Genomic DNA, 21,639 nt, shown 5'->3' with positions numbered 1-21,639 from the left:
AAAAAGCTACTTCACCATACTTAAAACATTGCTTTGAATTAATGTAATTCTGCCAGCAGTTGGCTTAACTTAAAAATTCTAGTGTAAAACGTTAAAATATTTTTTTGAGTTGTCCCAATGTTTCATTTTTTAGAGTGTATGGACATAATTATCTGTTTATATTGTTAATCCCTGCTTGTATTTTATTCTTATATTTTATTCCTATATTGCACCAATTCAAATTCCTCTATGTGTAACATATGTGGCAGTAAATGGCTTCTGATTCTGAATATATACATAATCATGTTTTTGTCTTTTAATAGCTTTGCTCAGTTACACTGACATTCCGTCACTCTCTGTGGCGTTCACTAGAGCTTTGTGTAATTTATTTATAGCCCAAACCCAACAGACCTGCTTTACCAAACTGAGAAAACGGAATATCCAGAAAAGGCATTTCCTATATTTCAAATACATCTATTGTAATTTGTTAGATTTTCTGGCAGCATTTCAATATGAGTAAGTATAAGCTCCACTCTTCAGGAAGGTAGGGTCTACCCAATAGGACCAGGCCTGCCTGCAGCCGTGCATGCAGAACTCGCTGCATCATCCCCTGCATCATCCGTGCTGCAGTGTGATCCTGCTCGTGAACACACCCTGCTGCAGCCCGCACAGCACCCGGCGCCCCGGTGGTAGGCTGCACTGACCGAGCAGGGACGGAGAGACGGCGAGCCGCTGGAACATTGCAGAGGTAAGACCGCAGTCTTACTGCATTTCGTCCCACGGAACAAATTAGGACAGGTAACGTTGGCGTGGGACAAAAAGACGTGTCATCGATGCCGAGAGGCGGGCGGGGGGCGTCAGCGTTATCGGAGTAGTTTGCGCAGACAAAGAAAGAACGGCGCAGTATTCTAAACAGGCACGTGCCTGTGCGCATACATATCGCAGGGCTCGTGCCCTCAGAGCCTCCACCTGTGCTCGAGCTGCCCCTGGAGCTGCGCGCGTCCCACGGCGTCCCTCCGGGCCCGTGCCTACCGGGATGGGTCGGACGACCTTCATAGCGAGGACGCGTGAAGCACTGGACGTCTCTAAAGGACGGGCGGTCTGTCAAAAACAAGGACTGTCTGTAATATTTCGCATTGGCTAACTTTGGTAAAGTTGGAAAGGGATTGAAAGATTGAGACTTCACAGATGAATAAATCGGTCGCACACTGCTGTAAAATACAAACCAAAACAAAAGGGCACCCGTCGCCAAAATGATTAAAAATATGAATAATAAAACAAATACATTTAAAATACCCAGTAGGATGTATTCCCCGTCCTTCTGCTTCTGGAGTCTCTTTTCTTGGCATTATGCTGCAAATTTTGTAAATGAGATAAATCAACGTTATCAAGAATGCCTTACATCATCTCTATAAAGACGATAACACACACACACACACACACATTTTTGATGAGTTTAAGTATAAGCAGCATTGCACTAATAATATACCTCACCAGACTGTCATGTAGCTCAACTTCAGACCTAGCTTTCATTTCAATAATTTCATTAAATAAACAAACCTAGGGAACTTGTGTAATTTGGAACAGTAAAACTGCCTTTAAATTCTCTCTCTCTCCTTAATAAAGGGGACAAACGTCAGTAAACAGCTGGACAAAGATTTGCGTGTTTTGTTCAGATCCAACGAACACCGTCATTACCTGCGTGTCTGACGCTGCAGCCGATTGGTGCTCAGCACTGCACGAGCACGAGGAAGAGGAGGAAGAGGAGGAGGAGGAGGAGGAAGGAGGGAGGGGCGGGACTTGTGAGCGGGGTATAGCGGGGCGAAATGCTCACAAGAACTCAAATAAATGCCCCGTCTGATATCGAAACACATTTGGGGGGAATTGATGACAAAGTGTCATTTTTATTCTTAAATATTGATGAATGAAGAAAGAATTGGGCTCCAGCAGAAGGGGCACTTTTCTCACAAAAAACAACCTTCAAAACTATAAGGTGACTTTATCACAGTGGCCCTTTGGATTTCCTGACCTCTAGTGCCGCTGTACAGTATTACTTTAAAGAGCACAAGGAAAAACACCGGGAGCACATCACATATTCAAGTGATGCTATGGAAGCTAGATTGTGGAGCTCGTATGGTTTTCTACTCTTTTTTTTTCACTGAATCCTTTTGTAAATACTGTTTTCTTATTCTCCATCAGCAGCAGGATGGCTTTTGATGACAAAGATCCAACGCCTGCATTGGGGACCCTTTCCCCGGGACAACTGCAGTCCCACCTCAAGATGGAGCCAAAGACTCTAGGAGTAAGACGTCAGGCAAAATATCAATGTTTACTTCAAGTTTCACATTAGACACGGAAAGTCTGCTGTTGTGATACACAACCACTTTACTCCCCGCTGTGTGAACTATTTCAAACTTTTACTATATCAGTTGCTCTTATAAGTAAGATAGATTTTTACGACCAAACTATAGTGATAGAAATAAACAGTCTTCGGCTATGATACAGACCGTACAAAGAGGATCACTGTTGAAGTGAACATCAAACTCAATGAGCACCTCCTTCTCTCTCAGGCAATCCAGATCGTTATTGGGGCTTTGATTCTCTGTCTGAGCGCCTCTGTGCTGCAGATCCATGAGGTCCACTTTACAGGAGATGTAGCCCTCTTTCTGATAGTTGTCATACAGGTCAGTTTTGGTAAATGTCATGTTGTTATTTCCCACAGCAGAAAATACTGTGTCTAAGTGGTATTGTAACCCACTAGGTGACCTTGTCTGGTTCAGTGTTGGTCCACAGTGGAAGGAAACCTACTCTGTTTTGGGTGAGTATGTATCCACACTGGTCGTAAAAGAGTCGCCGCTCTTTACTGATTTGACCGTTTATTATCGTCCTCCAACGGAACCGTTAAAACTAGAACACACAACACAGCCTCACGCACAAACAACAAGTACAACCGTTCTTTAATATGTTTGAATGTTCATTGGGTAATTTTACAACAGCAAACTTGTTAATAATTAAAAGTAAAAGAGGAAAAACATTTTACTTTAAGTACTCAAAATCACATTTAAATTAAATGTATTATAACTTTGAATGTATGTATGATGATGAATGGTCATTATTGTACACACACAATCACCCTAGAAACACACCAGTACATGTTTGCCTCTATTACACTAATAGCATACAACGAAATGACAGTCAACATTATCTCAAGTATTAGTCTCTCTTGATACCATTACTTATTTTATTATCGTTGTAGAAATTCCGGGCCAATGTGAGACGGAGGATGTATAAAGATTGTTATGCCCTCAAGGGCCAATACATATACAGCACTATCAGCGCCACGGAAAACGTGCAGATGGCGCTCGCGATGACACTTCAGTCTACGTCGTATTTACAAAACCTAAAAAAAAAATCTGTCAATCAGCGCCTTTGTCTGCCTACTATACCGCACAATGCGAGCATTTAAACTCACAACCCAATGGGCCTCCTTCTCTCTTTCTATTATGGATCAGTCAAAACAGCAAAAACTAAAATTCCTATAATAGTTATTTGTATATGTATTGACTCGCAGACTGTGATATTCCCACTGCTGATGCTGTGAATGATCCTGATGCAAATCATTTTAATGTAGCGAGGAGACGCAATGTCATCTTTGATGTTACTGATGTAACATGATTTTGTGTTCACTCAGCTGAAAAAGTGTGATTCTTGTGGCATAAATCCTTCTGGATACCAGAGCAATTCCATCATCCAAGTTTTGATGTCTCATTCAAGACATTCTTGAAGTCAAGAAGAAATGAGCACTTCTGTTGTCGTCTTTAGGTGAAATTCGTCCTGGTGCTACACCTTATCAGTGCTGCATTTGCCACAGCTGCTTTGGGTCTCATGTCCAAACATCTACCCTACCGCCAGGACTCTTACCACTGTGAACACTGCCGCAGACTGGAGCTACATGCCGTGGTAATGTCTTGAAGACCTGCACACAGAGGCACCGTAGGAAATGCATTAGATTCAAAGCTTTAACGATCATAAAACAATCCGGGGCATAAGAAACTAGCAAATACTGTCACAGAGCTGTAAACTGAATTGACATGTAGTCATTCATGGTCTATTAAGATTAGGAATATCATCCACAGCAGTAGACTAAAGGATCAGTATTGCTATTGAAATGAGGTAGCCTGTGATCTGTTTAGGGCTTCTCTGCGATGTTTATCTGTTGGAGAAGCGAGTCTTTCCTGGTGCAAGACTGAAACAATGTTTGCAGGACACATACTGTACATTGCTGAACAAAAGTACCACTCTCAGGTTATACTGTTATATTTTGTCTCAATCAGTCTAAAAATACATTTTCCAGTCCATAATCCAGGGAAACAATTAGCACACATGGAATGCATAGTGTGGTGGAGGGGGTTGCAGCAGCGTGGAGATAGAAATGATATACAATACAACAAATACATATATACATGCCATGGGGTCCCACGTGCATGATTATTTGTCATTCAGTAGAGGAGGTAAGCTTTGTAGCAGCCACAAATCTAGATCCCTTAGTAGAATCACATTAATTCATAATTGACATACATGTGAAGAAGAAGACTTCCTTTTTCTTTGTCTTTACTGTCACTGCAGCAACATTGTTTCAGAAAATGCACCGGGCTGATCGAGCAAAAGTGTAAAGTAAGTGATTGACTACTGTTACATCTAATACGTTGGTCAGATAGGCTCTGTTGTCTTGTCGAGTGCATGGATTTCATACCCATATTTTACACTTCTATTTGCTTATGTTCTCATGGGTGTCACAGAAAGAAACTTTGTTCCAACATACATACTCTTGCTGTTCTGTTCTGGATTGTTCTGGCTAGCTCTTGATTGACGGGATCCTGGGCACGCTGGTGATTTTCCTGGTGCTGGAGCTGTTGATTTGCATCACAGCCATGCTGTTTGGACTGACTGTCCTAGCTGCTGGTGGAACCCAGGTGAACTCTCATTTAAAGTATCCAAATAATGCAGGTTTACTAAGGGGTTACAATTAACACAGTGGTAAATGGGCCAGATATTTAGATGTTAACTGACAGGTAAATGTAATAAGGCATTTGGGGGTATGAATAACTAGTTGAAATATAAATGGGTAAATGGGATTGAATGGACTATTATGCATAATAACATCACGTTTCAACCATTGTGTTTAACTTTGTTCTATATGGTCCAAAATTAAAATATTTGCATCCATCCTTTGCACATACACTAACTGACAGGAGAAAAACACTGTCTTTGGGGAGAAAATTGGGAGAAATTCATAAAGGACAGCATATATTTTTTGTATATAAATTATTTAACCTATTTTGTCCTGCTGTGGTGGTTGCGTCATCTGTTATGCTGCGTTCACAACAAAAGGAAATTTAATTATTTGTGCGAGTAGATTCCGTCCAAAGTCAATGCACAGATTTTTAACGGGTGCCGCGGAGGATCTGAAAGGAGCAAAGCAAATAAATCGCCCTCTGTATTTAATGCGAAGCAGATAACGAGAAAAGTCTACCTGTTAAAAAGCTCTCCCAAAACCTAATACTCCCGGGGAACGCCGGAGAGCTCTGGAATCTCTTTGGTGACGGGCAGCGTATGATCAGAAGATGGGGCGGTTCTGTATGACCACATACACCCCACTGTACCACCATATCAGACAACCAGTCAACGTGGGGACTGAAGCCAAGAATAGCGCAATATCCTGAGTTGTTGTGATGAAACAAAGGGAGAGTATTTAATTACAATTAGAAGCAGATTTATAGGGGGCCTTGGTTGTATCTGACCCTAAGACGCAGCAGATTCAGGGTATATTGTTTAAACTAATTACCACTTGCAACTAGATTCTACGGCTTAGTCCCGTTTCTTTGACAAATTGCAACAGTGTAAAGCACTCACGTCCACCCTGCTCCACCACTCTACGCCCTGCACCCTCCACCTTCGTCCCAGCTGGCAAATTTTAGTCATCAAGATGTTTATTTCAGTGCTGTATTTTCAGGACACTTCGTGATAATGTCTTCAGTCTCGTTGCAAATATTGCACTTATGATCCCGTTTTTGGAATCAAAAACCGATTTGAGTTCAGTCCCGTGTGTCTGAATCTTAATCGTGATATTATGAACATTTCCTTTTGTATGACTTTACACTCCCTCAATGCGTCTCTTATTACAGCTTTTGCTTCGACTTTAACTAAAGGAATATTATGGAGCCAAATCCAGTTCAAAAGTTTTGATCATCTGAAAAACAAATGTGGACCTGAAAGTTTTGGTCTTGAACATTGAAAAACAAAATGGACGAAGTATTTTTTAAATTTTTGCCAGCATTAGCTTGATCTTTATAGAGTTTAGCAAAAGGTAGAATCAAAGCACTTTTCCAACTGCTTAGCAGTACACTCCTCCAAATAGTAATAAACAGAACCCTTTCCGAGGCTTTCTCTAGTAACTCCCTAAACAAAGCATAATTGGTCTTTCCCTGGCGCAGTTTATCCACTTCTCTCTATTTTCAGCTCCTGTATTGAGAACTCCTTATGGAGTACGTTTCATTTTTTCATTCTGTCCACATTTTCCGTACTCATGCTCGCCGCCACTTCTTGCACATCTGTGCTTCCCTTTACATCGCCCTCGTCCCATCCTTTGACTTTTGAAGCATCTTAACGGAGCTGGAATAAACTCAATTATATCTTATAGCTCATATATCCTATTTTAATTTTCTTGGGTAAGGCCGTTTCAAACTCAAGCAGCACTGACAAGCTGTCAGTTTTCTTCTTCAATATCAATTTGTTCTGCTGAATCCTCCTGCAATTGATCTATTAACCTTCACTTTTTTACTTTTTTAAGTATGAATAGTTAGTATAACAATAATAACAGTTTAAAAAAAATGTGTGTTGGTGTGTATCCTGCAGGCTCCCAGTAAGAGACCTGTCTATCCTCAGACGCGCCCTCCACTCGTTCAAGCTACGCAGACCCCTCCAGCTGCAGCCGAGGCGTCTCAGGTATTAATTCCACTTAAATTTCAATTTTATGTGTTTGGTATATGTGTTTGAAACACACATTTCTTCTAAAGACTAAATCTCATCAAGTAATGAGTAATCACTTCATGTTTTTTCTTTTTATTTGCACAATTCAAGCAATTCAAAATAAACATTAAAGCTGCAGCGTTGGACGGGGCCTCGCTACTCAGCAACTTGGGGCACTGACCGGACGGCTAGAAACGCAGCCGAGAATGCCCGTCGGACAAAGCGTACGAGAGTCAGTTGTCGTTAACCGTGTGGAGCGACGCAAAATGTCATACATTACCAAACTTTCTCTAAAATCTCATTCACCGGTCAACTTCTAATCAATTTAAGATGGGATTTAAAAGGAAACAATCAATAGTTACATGATCACTTCAGGTTGATAGTGCACACTCAGGGATAACCAGGACATTCTGATTTCAAAATTAAAGCGTCTCAAAAATGTTATACATGAGCCAACTTCCTTCAAAATTTTTCATGAGACTATTTCTGGTCAATTTCAGATTAGATTTAAAAGGAAACAATAGTTACATAATTATTTCACTTCAGACTGATAGTACTCATCCCCAAGGTGTCATTCAGAGATAACCAGGACCTTTTGATGTACCATTCCAGAATTAAAGCATCTCAAAATGTCATACATGAGCCAACTTCCCTTAAAAACTTTAACTTTGACTGAGACTTTGCCGATGCTCCCTCTCGCCACAGTTTATTGGATTCTTATAATATTCACAGTGAAGAATAATCAAGGTCTCAAGTCTTTTCTGAGAACTTTTGTAAGGGATCAGATTAAGCCGTGAGTGTTGTGGAAGATTTTTCACAGACAATTGGTAAAGAAGAATAAAGGCTCTGAGTCAAATATGTCTTTCTCCATTTATTTACTTGCAAAGGCAAAAAGGTCAGCTACGTGCTCAGTAAGAACCTTCCTCCTCTCACATTTGGCCAGGCAGGTGGCCTCCAAAAGAACTTGTTCTGTCTCTACAAGAGACTGGCATCTTATCAGTTTGAGACACTCTAGCACAATTATTTTTCATGGCCACACCATCCCAGCACTAAATAACAATCACACAATATGCATTAACATAATATAACACATTTCCCATCTAATATCTAACACAGTCTAATCATAACCATGAGCATCCAGAGATTCTTCATTCCAAAAAACCTTGACCTGTCACAGAACAAAAACTCCCTAAAAATCAATTACAATTACTTATAGGAAACTGCAAGATGTTTAAATCACGATACAGAAATTAATCTGATATCTACAATCACACAATATAGATTTAATATGTTGAAAAACGTCTGTTTTCTCACTCGACACCGGAGTTGACACACATACAGGTCATATGCCAGTCATCATCTTTTGCACCATAACATTAAAACATCGACGCACAAACATCTTGATTATCAGGCTTTCTGTCGTACTAAGGTGGAACATTATGGCAGTTTTTTCCATCATTTCCCTCCTCTTTATAGTAAGGAAAATATAAAAATGTTCAACCAAACTATTTGAATGATTGCGTAAAACCAAGACATTAAAGAGAGCCAGAATGTCACATGGATTACTTTTCCCATTACTTACTGAACTTTTCTAGACTGCTTTCTAATCTTTTTGCCAATACAGATAATACTTTTATTCATAATTTCATAACAATTTCTAAATCATTCTTTTATAATCTGATGTCAAAATCCGGTGTCAAGGTGTTAAGTAAAACATTCAACTTTTTATTTCCACCAGTAGGCGCTATGACTAAGGTTAAAAATGATCAAATGGATGTCTGCAGGGTGAGAAATTCATGCTATATGAAAAATATGAAGCAGATTAGATCAAGTATGGCCAAGTTAAAACAACTTCCATTTTCACCAAAATGCTCCCCTACGCACATAGTTTAATATTTCTTCTGGCAAAATGCAATTTTTAGAGCCCAAGGTCTCAAGATCACACTGCGCAAATTTGAAAAGAATCATGATTAATTCCAAGGAGGAGTTCTGTCTTTTACAACTCTAAAAAAATCATAAAAATAGGCTAAAAATGTTGATTTTCAACAATGAATAGCAGCGCCCCCTATTTTTCAAATATGAAAAAATGAAGGTGGTGTTCAAGAGTTCAATGTTTACATATGTTACAGTATTGGTGAGAGCAGGCAAATTCATTCTTCAGTTATGTGTCACCCCTTAAAAAGTACCTATATCTTCCCAAAACAATAAGATATCAACACGAGTTGATTCAGGGGGACATTAAACCAATAATGATCCACAGAAGATTTTGTGACAATCGGCCACAGTGTAGAGAAATTACCAAAAATGTTTTTTTCACAAAATTAAAAATGGCGGTAAATCTTGACGTTTTTGTATAGCATGTCCAAGAGCACATGTGTGCCAAATTTCAAGTCGATTGGATAATAAAAAAAAGGGACATTTCTTGATACCCAAATGCGAGACCCCAAAATTCCTCAGAGAAAATATTAATAATTCCATGCAATAGGTTTTCTCTATGACAAGTGCAGGAAGAAGCAAAAAGCCAATCAGGAATCAGGAAACATTTATTGCGAAAATATGTCAAACATACAAGGAATTTGTCCTGGTGGTTGCTGCGTGACAGTAGACACAAAACAGACAATAGACAACAAGACAGCAGTGCACAAGTAATAAAATAAAATTAAATGCAAAAGCAATGGGTTAGTAGACTAAGGCTATGGGTTAGTATAAAATAAGAGAATAAAGTTAAAGTTAAAAATTTAAAATATTTAAAAAGTTAAAAAATATTAAAAATAAAGTGCCCTATCGAACAACTTCAGTGACGAGTGACGACAAAGTAACGAGTGACAACAAAGTGACAAGTGAGAAATGACAGTTAAAGTGACATGTGCAGTATGAAGCAGAGTGACCGATGGAATTTTCTAGTCAGTCAGTGGGGGACCAGCTCTGTTGATGAGCCCGACTGCCGACGGGAAGAAACTGTTGGTGTGGCGGGAGGTCTTAGTCTTGATGGACCTCAGCCTCCTGCCAGATGGAAGGGGCACAAACAGGTTTTGTCCGGGGTGAGAGGGGTCGGCCGCGATCTTTTTAGCTCGCTTCAGAGACCTGGAAGCGAACAAGTCCTGCAGGGACGGCAGATTGCAGCCGATCACCCTCTCTGCAGAGCGGATGACACGCTGCAGCCTGCCCTTGTCCTTGGCTGTGGCTGCAGCGTTCCAGACGGTGATGGAGGAGCAGAGGATGGACTCCATGATGGCCGTGTAGAAGTGGACCATCATTGTCTTTGGCAGGTTGAATTTCTTCAGCTGCCTCAGGAAGAACAACCTCTGCTGAGCCTTCTTGGTGATGGAGCTGATGTTCAGCTCCCACTTGAGGTCCTGGGTGATTGCAAGCCCAGGAAACGGAAGGAATCCACAATATTGACGGGGGAGTCACACAGGGTGATGGGGGAGGGTCTGTTCCTCCTGAAATCCACAACCATCTCCACTGTCTTCAGAGCGTTGAGCTCCAGGTTGTTCTGACTGCACCACGACACCAGATGGTCAGACTCCCACCTGTAGGCAGACTCGTCCCCACCAGACTGGTGGCTGGAGGTGCAGCTGTTGGTGTACAGGGAGAAGAGCAGAGGGGAAAGAACGCAGCCTTGGTGTTGGGAGGTGTTGAAGATGTCAGTGAACACCGGAGACAGCTGGTCAGCACAATGCTTCGGGGTGTGAGGGGAGAGTCCGGACCGGCTGCCTTACAGGGATTTAGTCTTCTAAAGAGCCGGTTAACGTCTCTCTCCAGAATAGAAAGGGTCGTTGCTGGTGGGGGAGGGGAAGGTGATAATGATGAAGAGGCGTGAGCACCTGATGGGCTGGGGGAGGGAGGGGAGGGGGACTGCAGCAGGTTGGTGGAGCTGTGGGGGATGGGAACAGGACATTGTCTTTCAAATCTGCAGTAGAACTCATTGAGCTTGTCTCCCAGGCGGAGGTCATTCATGGAGTGGGGGGTTTTAGGCTTGTTGTTAGTGAGGTGTTTGAGGCCTCTCCAAACCGAAGCAGAGTCACTGAGAACGGTTGTTGGAGTTTCTCAGAGTACAGTCGTTTAGCATCTCTCACCGCCTTGCTAAACTTGTATTTTGCCTCTGTGTACAAGTCTTCGTCCCCACTCCTAAATGCCTGATCCTTCTGCAGGCGTAGTGTTCTGAGTTCCGCTGTGAACCAGGTTTGTCGTTGTTGTAACTCACCCTGGTGCATGATGGTACGCAGCTGTCCTCACAGAAGCCGATGTAGGAAGTTACAGCCTCTGTGAACTCATCCAGACTGTCAGTAGCCGTCCTGAAAACATCCCAGTCTTGTCAGGGTAGAGGGTGGAAGGCAGGACTCAAACGCAGAGTTGTCAGGAAACACAAAGGACTTTAATAGTCAATGTTCAAAAACACAGGAACCGGGAGGAAACGCAGCAGGCAACATGTGTGACAAAAGACAATGACGCGACACGTGACACAAGAGACACACGGCTTAAATACACAAGGGAGGTGCAGGTGATTGGACACAGGTGGAAACTATTAGACGAACACAGGGGATGACGAGACAAGGCAGGAAGTGAAGTTACCCGGGGACACGAGTGGCACAAAACTACAAAATAAGACAGGAAGTGAACCACACCGTGACAGTACCCCCCCCTCAAGGGCCGACTTCCAGGCGGCTCACACTAGAGCGAAACAAGGGGTGGGGGGGAGGGAAACCCGAGACGTTGGTCGGACCACCCGGGAAACTCTGGGGGTCGGCCCGGCGGGCGGCCAGACGAGCGAGGAGCCTCTGGGGGTCGGCCCGGCGGGCGGTCACCAATCCGGCTCCGGAGCGGCGACTGCAGGGCACGGAACGTCTCTAGAATGGCAGACTCTGAGACACGGGAAACGTCTGGGGTAGTCGTCGTCGGCAGCTCGGAGACACGGAACACCTCGGTAGTAGTCGGCTCGGGGACACGGAACACCTCCGTAGTAGTCGGCTCGGGGACACGGAACACCTCCGTAGTAGTCTGCTCGGGGACACGGAACACCTCCGTAGTAGTCGGCTCGGGGACACGGAACACCTCCGTAGTAGTCGGCTCGGGGACACGGAACACCTCCGTAGTCGGCTCCGGCTCGGGGACAGGGAACACCTCCGTAGTCGGCTCCGGCTCGGGGACAGGGAACACCTCCGTAGTCGGCTCCGGCTCGGGGACACGGAACACCTCCGTAGTCGGCTCCGGCTCGGGGACACGGAACACCTCCGTAGTCGGCTCCGGCTCGGGGACACGGAACACCTCCGTAGTCGGCTCCGGCTCGGGGACACGGAACACCTCCGTAGTCGGCTCCAGCTCGGGGACACGGAACACCTCCGTAGTCGGCTCCAGCTCGGGGACACGGAACACCTCCGCGGTTGTCGCCGTCGGCAGCTCGGGGACACGGAACACCTCCGCGGTTGTCGCCGTCGGCAGCTCGGGGACACGGAACACCTCCGTAGTCGGCTCCAGCTCGGGGACAGGGAACACCTCCGTAGTCGGCTCCAGCTCGGGGACAGGGAACACCTCCGTAGTCGGCTCCAGCTCGGGGACAGGGAACACCTCCGTAGTCGGCTCCAGCTCGGGGACAGGGAACACCTCCGTAGTCGGCTCCAGCTCGGGGACAGGGAACACCTCCGTAGTCGGCTCCAGCTCGGGGACAGGGAACACCTCCGTAGTCGGCTCCAGCTCGGGGACAGGGAACACCTCCGTAGTCGGCTCCAGCTCGGGGACACGGAACACCTCCGTAGTCGGCTCCAGCTCGGGGACACGGAACACCTCCGCAGTCGGCGGCGGCTCAGCCCCCCCCATAACCCACCCCATAGCCCCCCCCTCAAGGGCCGGATCCCAGACGGCCCTCAAATCACCAACGGGAGGGTGGGAGAGGACCATGGGATGGGAGGGAGGGAGCCTGAGTCTCGGAGCGGGGACTGGGGGCGTCGGGGTCATGGCTGAGAGTCTCGGAGCGGGGACTGGCCGAGTCGGGGGCATGGAGCGTGGCGCCGGAACTGGTCGGGTCGGGGGCATGGAGCGTGGCGCCGGAACTGGTCGGGTCGGGGGCATGGAGCGTGGCGCCGGAACTGGTCGGGTCGGGGGCATGGAGCGTGGCGCCGGAACTGGTCGGGTCGGGGGCATGGAGCGTGGCGCCGGAACTGGTCGGGTCGGGGGCATGGAACGTGGCGCCGGAACTGGTCGGGTCGGGGGCATGGAACGTGGTGCTGGTACCGGGGGCATGGATCGTGGCGCTGGCTCGGGGGTCGGGGACATGGATCGTGGCACTGGCTCGGGGGTCGGGGACATGGATCGTGGCACTGGCTCGGGGGTCGGGGGCTTGGGTCGGGAGGCCGGGACGGGAATCTGCTGCGGCCCAGCGCGGGACATCTTGCGCTGCGACCGAGCGGGGTCGGGACGTCGCTGCGGCCCAGCGCTGGACATCTTGCGCTGCGACCGAGCGGGGTCGGGACGTCGCTGCGGCCCAGCGCTGGACATAGTGCGCTGCGGCCGAGCGTGGGGAGCATAGGTGGCCTGTAGTCGGACCGCAAGGTCCATTACCCGCTCCCAGTGCGAATCGCCGCCAGACGACCACGAAATGGTCTCCTCCTCTGGGGACCATGTGGGGGGCGGCGGATGGTGACCCAGATGCCTACTGAGGGCTCCAGATGGGGAGACGGAGTAGTACAAGTACCCAGCTGGAACCCCCGGGAGGACCGTTCCCCCACTACGGGCAGCCCGCTGGAGACTCCGTGGACCGCCCATTGCTAGACGGGTTCCCCTGAACTCGTCCAAGGGAAAAAACTCTGCTGAGTCCTTTCTTGGTCGCGTCATTCTGTCAGGGTAGAGGGTGGAAGGCAGGACTCAAACGCAGAGTTGTCAGGAAACACAAAGGACTTTAATAGTCAATGTTCAAAAACACAGGAACCGGGAGGAAACACAGCAGGCAACATGTGTGACAAAAGACAATGACGCGACACGTGACACAAGAGACACACGGCTTAAATACACAAGGGAGGTGCAGGTGATTGGACACAGGTGGAAACTATTAGACGAACACAGGGGATGACGAGACAAGGCAGGAAGTGAAGTTACCCGGGGACACGAGTGGCACAAAACTACAAAATAAGACAGGAAGTGAACCACACCGTGACAAGTCTGTGCAGTCCCAAAGATGCACGCCCAAAGATCCTCCAGAGCCTCACTGGTCCACTTCTTGAATTCCCTCACCACAGGTTTGCAGAGCTTCAAACTGGGCTTATTTGAAGCTTCCACCTATATACTATTCAAATATTGAAAACAAAACAAAATGTGATTTGTGATAGACAACAAAACAAAAGAAAGAAAAAGAAAGTAATTCGATTTATTCGATTCGACCGTTTGATAATCTCCAGGGCAGAATTCCACCGGGTCATTCGACGGCTGACATCTCCAGATGTTTAGCCAGGACGTTTAGTGGCAACAGTGGTTGTCCTCTTTAGACCATGTGCTGCGCAAGGTAGATGTTGAGATGGAAGTAGCCCAGCAGCTAGATTAGCCTAGCGGTGTGTAAAAAGTGGTCTGTTTGCCACTTACCTCCCTTCTGTCTGTACGCGTGGAGGAATCCCTGCACAGTTCTCCGCTGTATGTCGCCCCTGTTCCAACAGACTGCAGCTAGCGGCGGTTTCGTTTCCGGGTTCAACTTTGTTTACTTCTGGAAAAGTTCAAAAATCTTTTCTGATGTTGATTTTCTAAAGTCCGTAAGAAAACATTTCAGAAAATGTTCGAGAATGAGGCCCAATGTGTTATTTTTATTAATTTGTCGTTTTATTTTGGAGAGCGACAGGGAAAGATCAATCTCCAAAACTAGGACTACTCAGGTCCTTCAGTGCTTCTACAATATGCAGCCCTGTCGGGTTGGCTAGCAAAAGTAGCTTGCTAAAGCTCGATGAAAAACAAAATATTTATACATGGTTTATGCCTTGTAATGATGCATTTGATGGCCTTAGTGCTTTTCTAATATGCTTCAGTATAATGTGCCTGCAGACACCTATGGACGAGCTTTTTTCAGTTCTCAATTTTTTGATTATCATTTTGCGTTTTTTTTGGTCCTGCTGTATGTGATATGTTGATCGTCTTTTATTTTTATGATGTATAGCTTGTGGCTTGCCATTACACATTGTTAACAGTAGTTAGCCACAATAGGATTTGACACAATAGCACACTAATGACACGTTAACATTCAACATGTTTTATATCCTATGCAAGTAATGTTTACGTTTTACTGCTATCTTCGTGTCAACAGGTGGCTGTAGTTGTGACCGGACCAGACTCAGAGCAGATGGAGGACATCTCAACCCCACCCACTGAACCCCAAGTGGAACCAATAGAATCTGTGACAACACAGCCGTGAACTCTGCAAACACGGCTCACTATGTCATGTCATGGCAGAATGTAAATACGGATGTCACCTGAGAAAAACTGTTCTTGTCAGACTCATTTAGGTCATTAAACTCTTGACCATTATAATGTAAAGGAATATAAGAATTATTGTGGAATTAATAAATGTGTAAGCGATTTGTAAGGGGTAGTCATCCTTTTACTTCTGGCATAACATGATCACAGAATTGTATTAGCACTTCTGCAACTACAGCACTGCATGTATTGCATATATGATATGGATCAATGTAACTAGTTCATGTTGATGTATTCGTCAAATATGTATATCAATAAAAGAATAGAGAAATAAGAATTCAGAAATATAAAAGTGACACACACACAAACAGCCAGATTCTTAGCTTGTAATACAGGGGTCAGGCTCAGATTCTGGACACAAATAGTATGTAGTACAATATATTCACGTATCTTAAGAGTCCATGCATTGTTTGGGCGACTGTGGGTGAGTGGGGAGCACGGTTGTCCTCCAATCAGAGGGTTGCCGGTTCGATCCCAAGCTCTGCTAACCCACATGTTGATGTGTCCTTGGGCAAGACACTTAACCCAACATTGCTCCTGTAGCTGCGACTACAGTGTGAGAATGTTAGTTACTGATGTGCAGGTGTCACTGTGTATGGTTCTCCTGTCATCAGTGTATGAATGGGTGTGAATGGGTGAATGATGTCATGTAGTGTTAAAGCGCTTCGAGTGGTCAGAAGACTAGAAAAGCGCAGTCCATTTATGTGCATAATGGTAATACATTTTTTAAGGTTCAGTCACATTGTGTGAGATAATGCATCCTTCGTCAAGACAAAATTAAATGCATCTCTCTATCTGTCATACGCTTCTATTTTTTCAATCCCCAAGCCACAATAACCCTGAAAGAGACATCACAACGTATTCCAGAGCGGGTGAAAAAGAGCATTATAAGTATTTAAGCATAATGCAGCAGTGTCCACTTTTATTTTACAAATAAACCAGAACACCCCCCTGGAGTCCAGACACTGGTGGTGGTGAAGACAGGAAGTTGCTGCAGGCCAATGCTGCCTGGAGTATGACTGAAGGTGGGTTGCATTCGGTTTGATCTGAGATGACAGCTGACAGGACCCGCAGAGAGCACTCTTTAAAAAGCTTTACAACTAGGTTATGGTTGGTCGATTGTTACCCGTGGACCCACGCCGATGTCCGGGCCTAGAGCGTGTTGCAACCTGATCCAATGCCTGGCCCCTGTCTGTCCACCTCGGTTTCCTGCGCCCCCAGGTCCTCTGCCTCGTCCCTCCGCCTGGTCTCTGCATGACCACCAACTCACCAATCATCTGGCCCAGTGCTGTTATAATGCGGTGCTTAATCATAAACACGAGGACACTCTTCCAGGTCTCACCTCACTGGGTTGTAAACTTTAATACATTTTCACGTCGCGTGTACGGTCCATCTTGCTCGGTTTAGTTACAAGGCAGTGTTTCACAATAACAGTCCGTGTGATTCACGGAACTAAACAATAGTTCCTACTCATAGTTCCTATTGTTACAAGTGCGACATCCCCCGGTGTTGCTCGTTGTCCGCCACTGCTCACCCCGTATGTCGTGCGCAACTGTAACATCTGAGGTTATCCGGGGATTCTTTTTGGGCCTATTGACAGAGGCCGGACACCTTACTGGTATGGCACCTTTATTGATGCAGCAACAAGACGTTTCTCCTTCCCAGAACTCTTCTCTGTGATTATCCCTTCCTCGCCACATTAGTAAACAAGTAACAACTGAGGCCAATTACACCTCATTCCGGGCCTGTTCCCTGAGCCTCTGCAGCTGAGTCTAAACCACGCCCTGCCACCACAAGTACATTATAGTGTAGGATAATTGAATATTAGGTGATATTGCAGGAGGATTGCTCAATAATAATGTGTGGGTGACTCTTAAAAGAGCTGTTTGGCTGTCCTTGAGCATTACACTGTGTCCTGCCATGGGACACTTCCCTCGGCAGAGAAGTTTGATGTTACGGCCGGGGAAATCCATTCACCGATCCCTGAGAACAAGTTATCAAACTGACGAACGGTTAGTCTCATTCACCTCTGGAAGGGACAGTCATCCAGACACAGTTCCTGTAGAAATAAGGGAAATTCAAGCTGTCTGCGCCTACGGTTGCAATTTTGTACCCAAACACAACGCTGTTTGGTGGTCTGACATGAATAGGACTTCCACATCAGGTACAGAGTCGCTATATCTTCGATGGTTGATATGTAGGAAAAACAATATCGAAATGTTTTCAGGGTGATAAGCCACGTCCCCTCTCTGTCACGTCTAGCAGGAAATGAATCATGCCATTTGACCAGAAATGGTCATTGCGTCATTGTGTGTAATGGTGTGTGAACACACCGTTACAAAGCCGACTCGTTCTCAGCAGGGGTCCCCCAAATACGCGTTCTCGTATTTTGGAAATTTGTTACGAATGCCAAAAAGGCACCTGAGTGGCAAAAGGTTGCAGAGCAACGCTGCAGCCTCACGACCTCGGACCGAAATAAAGAAAAAATGGGACACCGGAGCTGTCCCCTCTGGATGAGAGTCTGGCGGCAATGATTGGGGATCGGGGGACAGGGACTGCTTATTGCGTAGAGAGCGGCGTACGCCTTCTTTTGTACGTATGCAACGTTTATAAATGAGGCCCCAGGTCATAGTTTTGTTTCATCCCAAGCCACGTTGTGGACTCTTTAGTTGTCTTTGTGCCGTTTATCGCTCCCCAGTTCCTTGATTTAGTTTAGAGCCTTTTTTTGTGATGGTTTTGCATTCGTTTACTATTCAGCTCTATGTTTTGCCAGAGCATTTCCCTGTTCATTCCTCTTCGGAGAAGTTTTTGTTCCCAGGGCCTTCCCTGAGTTTTTTGTTGGGAAATAAAAGCGTCAGCTGAACCTCAACTCTGCGTCCGAGTCCTCCTCCCTACGTGCTCCCTACGTGACACCTTCTTCATTAGTCAATACTCAATAATTGTCTCACCTACCAAACAATGGAGCTGAATTATTTGGGATGGATGTGTTGCGTTTTAAGTTTTTGTCGTGCACAATATCTCATCTTGCTCACAGACATAAAATATGTTTTCTTTCTTACCATTGCTGCTGTAAAATATAAGCTTTTTGTAAACGGTTTCCAATTGGTATGTAGTAAAGAGCAGATAATTTATCTATACTAGGCATTCACACGCAGCTGAGCACTGTGCGTGTGTGTGTGTGCGTGTGCGTGTGTGTGTGTGTGAGTGAGAGAGAGAGAGTGTGAGTGGGCGGTGATGATTCAGAAGTCAGATTTCTCACAGGAACAGTCACTTCACTAGAAGCCGAAGCACATTGCAGTTGGCCAGTGTCGGAAGATTTTTGAGAGTTTTTTCCTCTTTGGTAGATATCTGAGGGTATACAAGTATACAAACGCCTTTACTGGATATTTTATTTTGAGATTGTTACAATGTCCAGAGTTACCAATCTATCGAAGCTGCGACAAGAGAGAATGAGGGAGATCAACCTGCGGGTGAGTTGGCATTATGTTCATCATTGAGTATAGCATTAACATCAGATTCACTTTAGGTCCGGCCAACCACTGTGTTTAAATAAGACAGTGACAACAACAGATAATGAGAGACTGCTACTACATAGTGCTCTATAGATTTTTCCTGTCTTTGTTTTTGTCACTTCCTCTTTTTGTCACTTCCCCATCTACATCACTGTCATTGCCTATTTTTGCACTCGCTGTGATAACGCATTTCCTCAATTTGACACAGGGCCGGCTTTTTATGGAAGAGCAAAGGCCTTAAAATGCACACGGGCCCTGAAAGCACTGCATTTACCCTGACACAGGATATCTCTATGTATTTGTGGATGTAGGTGGTGGTGTGTATTCTCACTGGATATTTGACCATATACCAACTGTTGCCATAGAAATGGTCGTGGGTGGTTTTTTTATAATATTACTGCTTTCTTTGAGAATGTTGTTTGGCTAAAAGGTGTGTGTGGATAAATATACAAAGACTATTGAGTGCAAAATAATATAAAGTGCACAGACGATGGTCACACTAAGGAGCAATTCATCTCACTCCCTCTCTCATGTATCTATATATATATCTATATATTATCTATATATATCTATATATCTATCTATATATATATATCTATATCTATATATATATATACCAGTCTGCCTGTTATTTTTGATATATATATATATATATATATATATTGATATATATATATATATATATATATATATATAAAAAACTTCTGCTATTTATAGGAGACATATATAATGATCAATTCAATACGTGTCACATTTTGCGAGATGGGAGCTTGCTCACAATAATATCACCAATTATTACTATGAAAAAACTTCAAACAGACTCTTGAACAAAAAGACATGCAAGTTTAAATCTTTGTCCATTTAGAACAAAATAAATATAAACTCACTAAGGGAAATTGTAGATGTGATCACAAGCCATACCACAAAGCTTTCATTCTGTAAAGTGTTGGCTAAATTGCTTAATCCTGCGGTACAAAAGTAATTTATTAAAAACAATGCCAAAGAGCTAAAGCAGCAATGGCCAGGCGTCATGGAGATGTAGGCAAAATAACAGGCAGACTACAGTCTATGACAACAGTCACAGGTGGTAAGTATTTTTCCCTACAAAGACAAACTTCTGTTTGCAATGAGGGCATGGATCATTTGAAACTATTTTGCATGAAGTGGAAGTGGAACAAGAAGTTGGCAACTGATGCATCATGAGTGAGTGTTCTTTCCCTATTATGCAAGCCAAATGCCACACAAAAAGTATAACCTTCCATTACCAATGTAGCTGCATGCTGCACAGAAGGATCCTCATTGTTAGACAGAAATGAGGGTTTCAATGTTCATTTGAAGGGGACAGCATTATTCAAACATTAATCTCTCATAAACAAAATTAAACCTATAACTGTGTTATAGAAAAGCACGCCCTGTCAACAAACACATCTTTGGATGCCTACTTGATGCCAGAGCACCACAGACCCCCTGACGGATACCACGGTGTTTCCTGGAACTTCCCAATCGCATAAGGGAGATCCTGACCCTTAATAATGATAAACTACTGAAGATACTTTATCAATAACCTTTCATACCAAGCAAAGACATACATGCATCCATACTGTGGACGGCAAAGTGGAGCGGAGTGAACAGAAAGAATGAACTGGAGAAGGAGGAAGGGGAGTACCTAGACCTGGGGATGAGCTCATGGAGATTCGACAGTGAACATGGACACATGCAGGTTTTTCTTGTGTACAATTTTGGCTGTTTAAAATGTCTTGTTCAGCATTTTGTTACACTTAGCTTCAACCTTCTGTGTCACTTTGGCTGCGGAAGCTGAGATTGCAACGGCCAAAATGCTGAGGATTCAAAACTAGTCCACAATCAATTTGGTGCCACATAGTTCCTCAAACTGGAACAACAACAACAACAACTACTAACTGCCACCATTTAGCAAACACCTGTTTGCAATAACAGCGGTTGTGCTGTCCTTGCTGAAAGTTGTTGGAAGAAAAACGTTTTTCCAGCTATACAGCCAGCTTGACATATATTTTCCAGCACCGTATTCTCCAAGGAACAGACGATGCTTGTGTTAGCAGGCTTAAATGCAGGAAAATGTGGATTTGTAAAACTGAAAAGAGCACAATACAAAAAGTAAGTCTGTTGTAAGTACAAATGATATCTGTCAGAAACTAAAGGCTGTTAGCATAAGCCATGAGCAGTTCAATACATATAACAACATATAAAACACACAGCGCATTCTGTTTGTTAGCGGAAAGATGTAATGACTATGCAATAAAACATGCATACTGACATCATGACTACATTATAGTGGAACTTAACAAATATCGACATAGGAATGTTAATACAACTCTAAATAGTGGCAAACTTACGGATGAAGACGCTTTGGGGACTCTAAAGCACAGAATTATAAAGATTGACGGCTAAGATGCTAACTTGAGCTACAAGTAAAACCCTGTCACTTGCTCGCTTCCTGCTGGGTGGAGGAAACATCACCAGCCCACATGATACCCGTCAAAGTAGATGGGATAGATGCAGAAGCGTTGGTAGACTCGGGCAGTGTGGTCTCCCTCATACAACCCCACTTTCTGGAACCATCACAGCCGGGGGAGGTGGTGTCGGTCTCCTGCGTCCATGGAGACACTTAAAGAGATCCTACAGGGGTCAT

General features: G+C 44.6%; 2 protein-coding genes across 6 annotated transcripts in view; both read left to right on the top strand.

The window, feature by feature from the left end:
* The first annotated feature begins 330 nt into the window (after positions 1–330).
* LOC120826640 (uncharacterized) lies at positions 331–16,260 on the top strand. Of its 4 annotated transcripts, none has more exons than XM_040189099.2 (9): positions 350–727; positions 2,179–2,281; positions 2,550–2,663; positions 2,741–2,797; positions 3,802–3,939; positions 4,606–4,653; positions 4,839–4,952; positions 6,895–6,984; positions 15,290–16,260. In XM_040189099.2, the coding sequence occupies exons 2-9, from the start codon at positions 2,186–2,188 to the stop codon at positions 15,395–15,397; spliced, it is 765 nt and encodes a 254-aa protein (XP_040045033.1). In that variant the 5' UTR covers positions 350–727; positions 2,179–2,185; the 3' UTR covers positions 15,398–16,260. The 4 variants fall into 4 exon arrangements, with proteins under 4 accessions (XP_040045034.1, XP_040045033.1, XP_077937383.1 ...); XM_078081257.1 differs by having other exon boundaries at positions 566–727; positions 2,182–2,281; XM_040189100.2 differs by lacking the exon at positions 4,606–4,653 and having other exon boundaries at positions 331–727.
* Positions 16,261–18,695: 2,435 nt separating this feature from the next.
* Positions 18,696–21,639, top strand: part of arhgef2a (Rho guanine nucleotide exchange factor (GEF) 2a) — a 55,603-nt gene continuing 52,659 nt past the window's right edge. The window contains exon 1 of one of the 2 annotated variants that reach the window (XM_040188299.2): positions 18,696–18,929. In XM_040188299.2, coding sequence (XP_040044233.2) covers positions 18,867–18,929 — 63 coding nt within the window. In that variant the 5' untranslated portion in view covers positions 18,696–18,866. The remainder of the gene's footprint in view (positions 18,930–21,639) is intronic. The other variant, XM_040188300.2, reaches the window with a different exon arrangement.

Source organism: Gasterosteus aculeatus, chromosome 10 (assembly GCF_964276395.1).
Source record: "Gasterosteus aculeatus chromosome 10, fGasAcu3.hap1.1, whole genome shotgun sequence".
Lineage (NCBI taxonomy): Eukaryota > Metazoa > Chordata > Actinopteri > Perciformes > Gasterosteidae > Gasterosteus > Gasterosteus aculeatus.
The sequence above is the reverse complement of the archived record's forward strand: the minus strand, read 5'-3'. Positions and strand labels throughout refer to the sequence as shown.

Excerpts from the sequence above, each read along its gene's own strand:
- LOC120826640 (XM_040189099.2), top strand. The coding sequence starts at position 2,186 with ATGGCTTTTGATGACAAAGATCCAACGCCTGCATTGGGGACCCTTTCC. Across the intron at positions 4,654-4,838 it reads TGATCGAGCAAAAGTGTAAA|CTCTTGATTGACGGGATCCT; the intron begins GTAAGTGATTGA and ends TGTTCTGGCTAG. Across the intron at positions 4,953-6,894 it reads TAGCTGCTGGTGGAACCCAG|GCTCCCAGTAAGAGACCTGT; the intron begins GTGAACTCTCAT and ends TGTATCCTGCAG.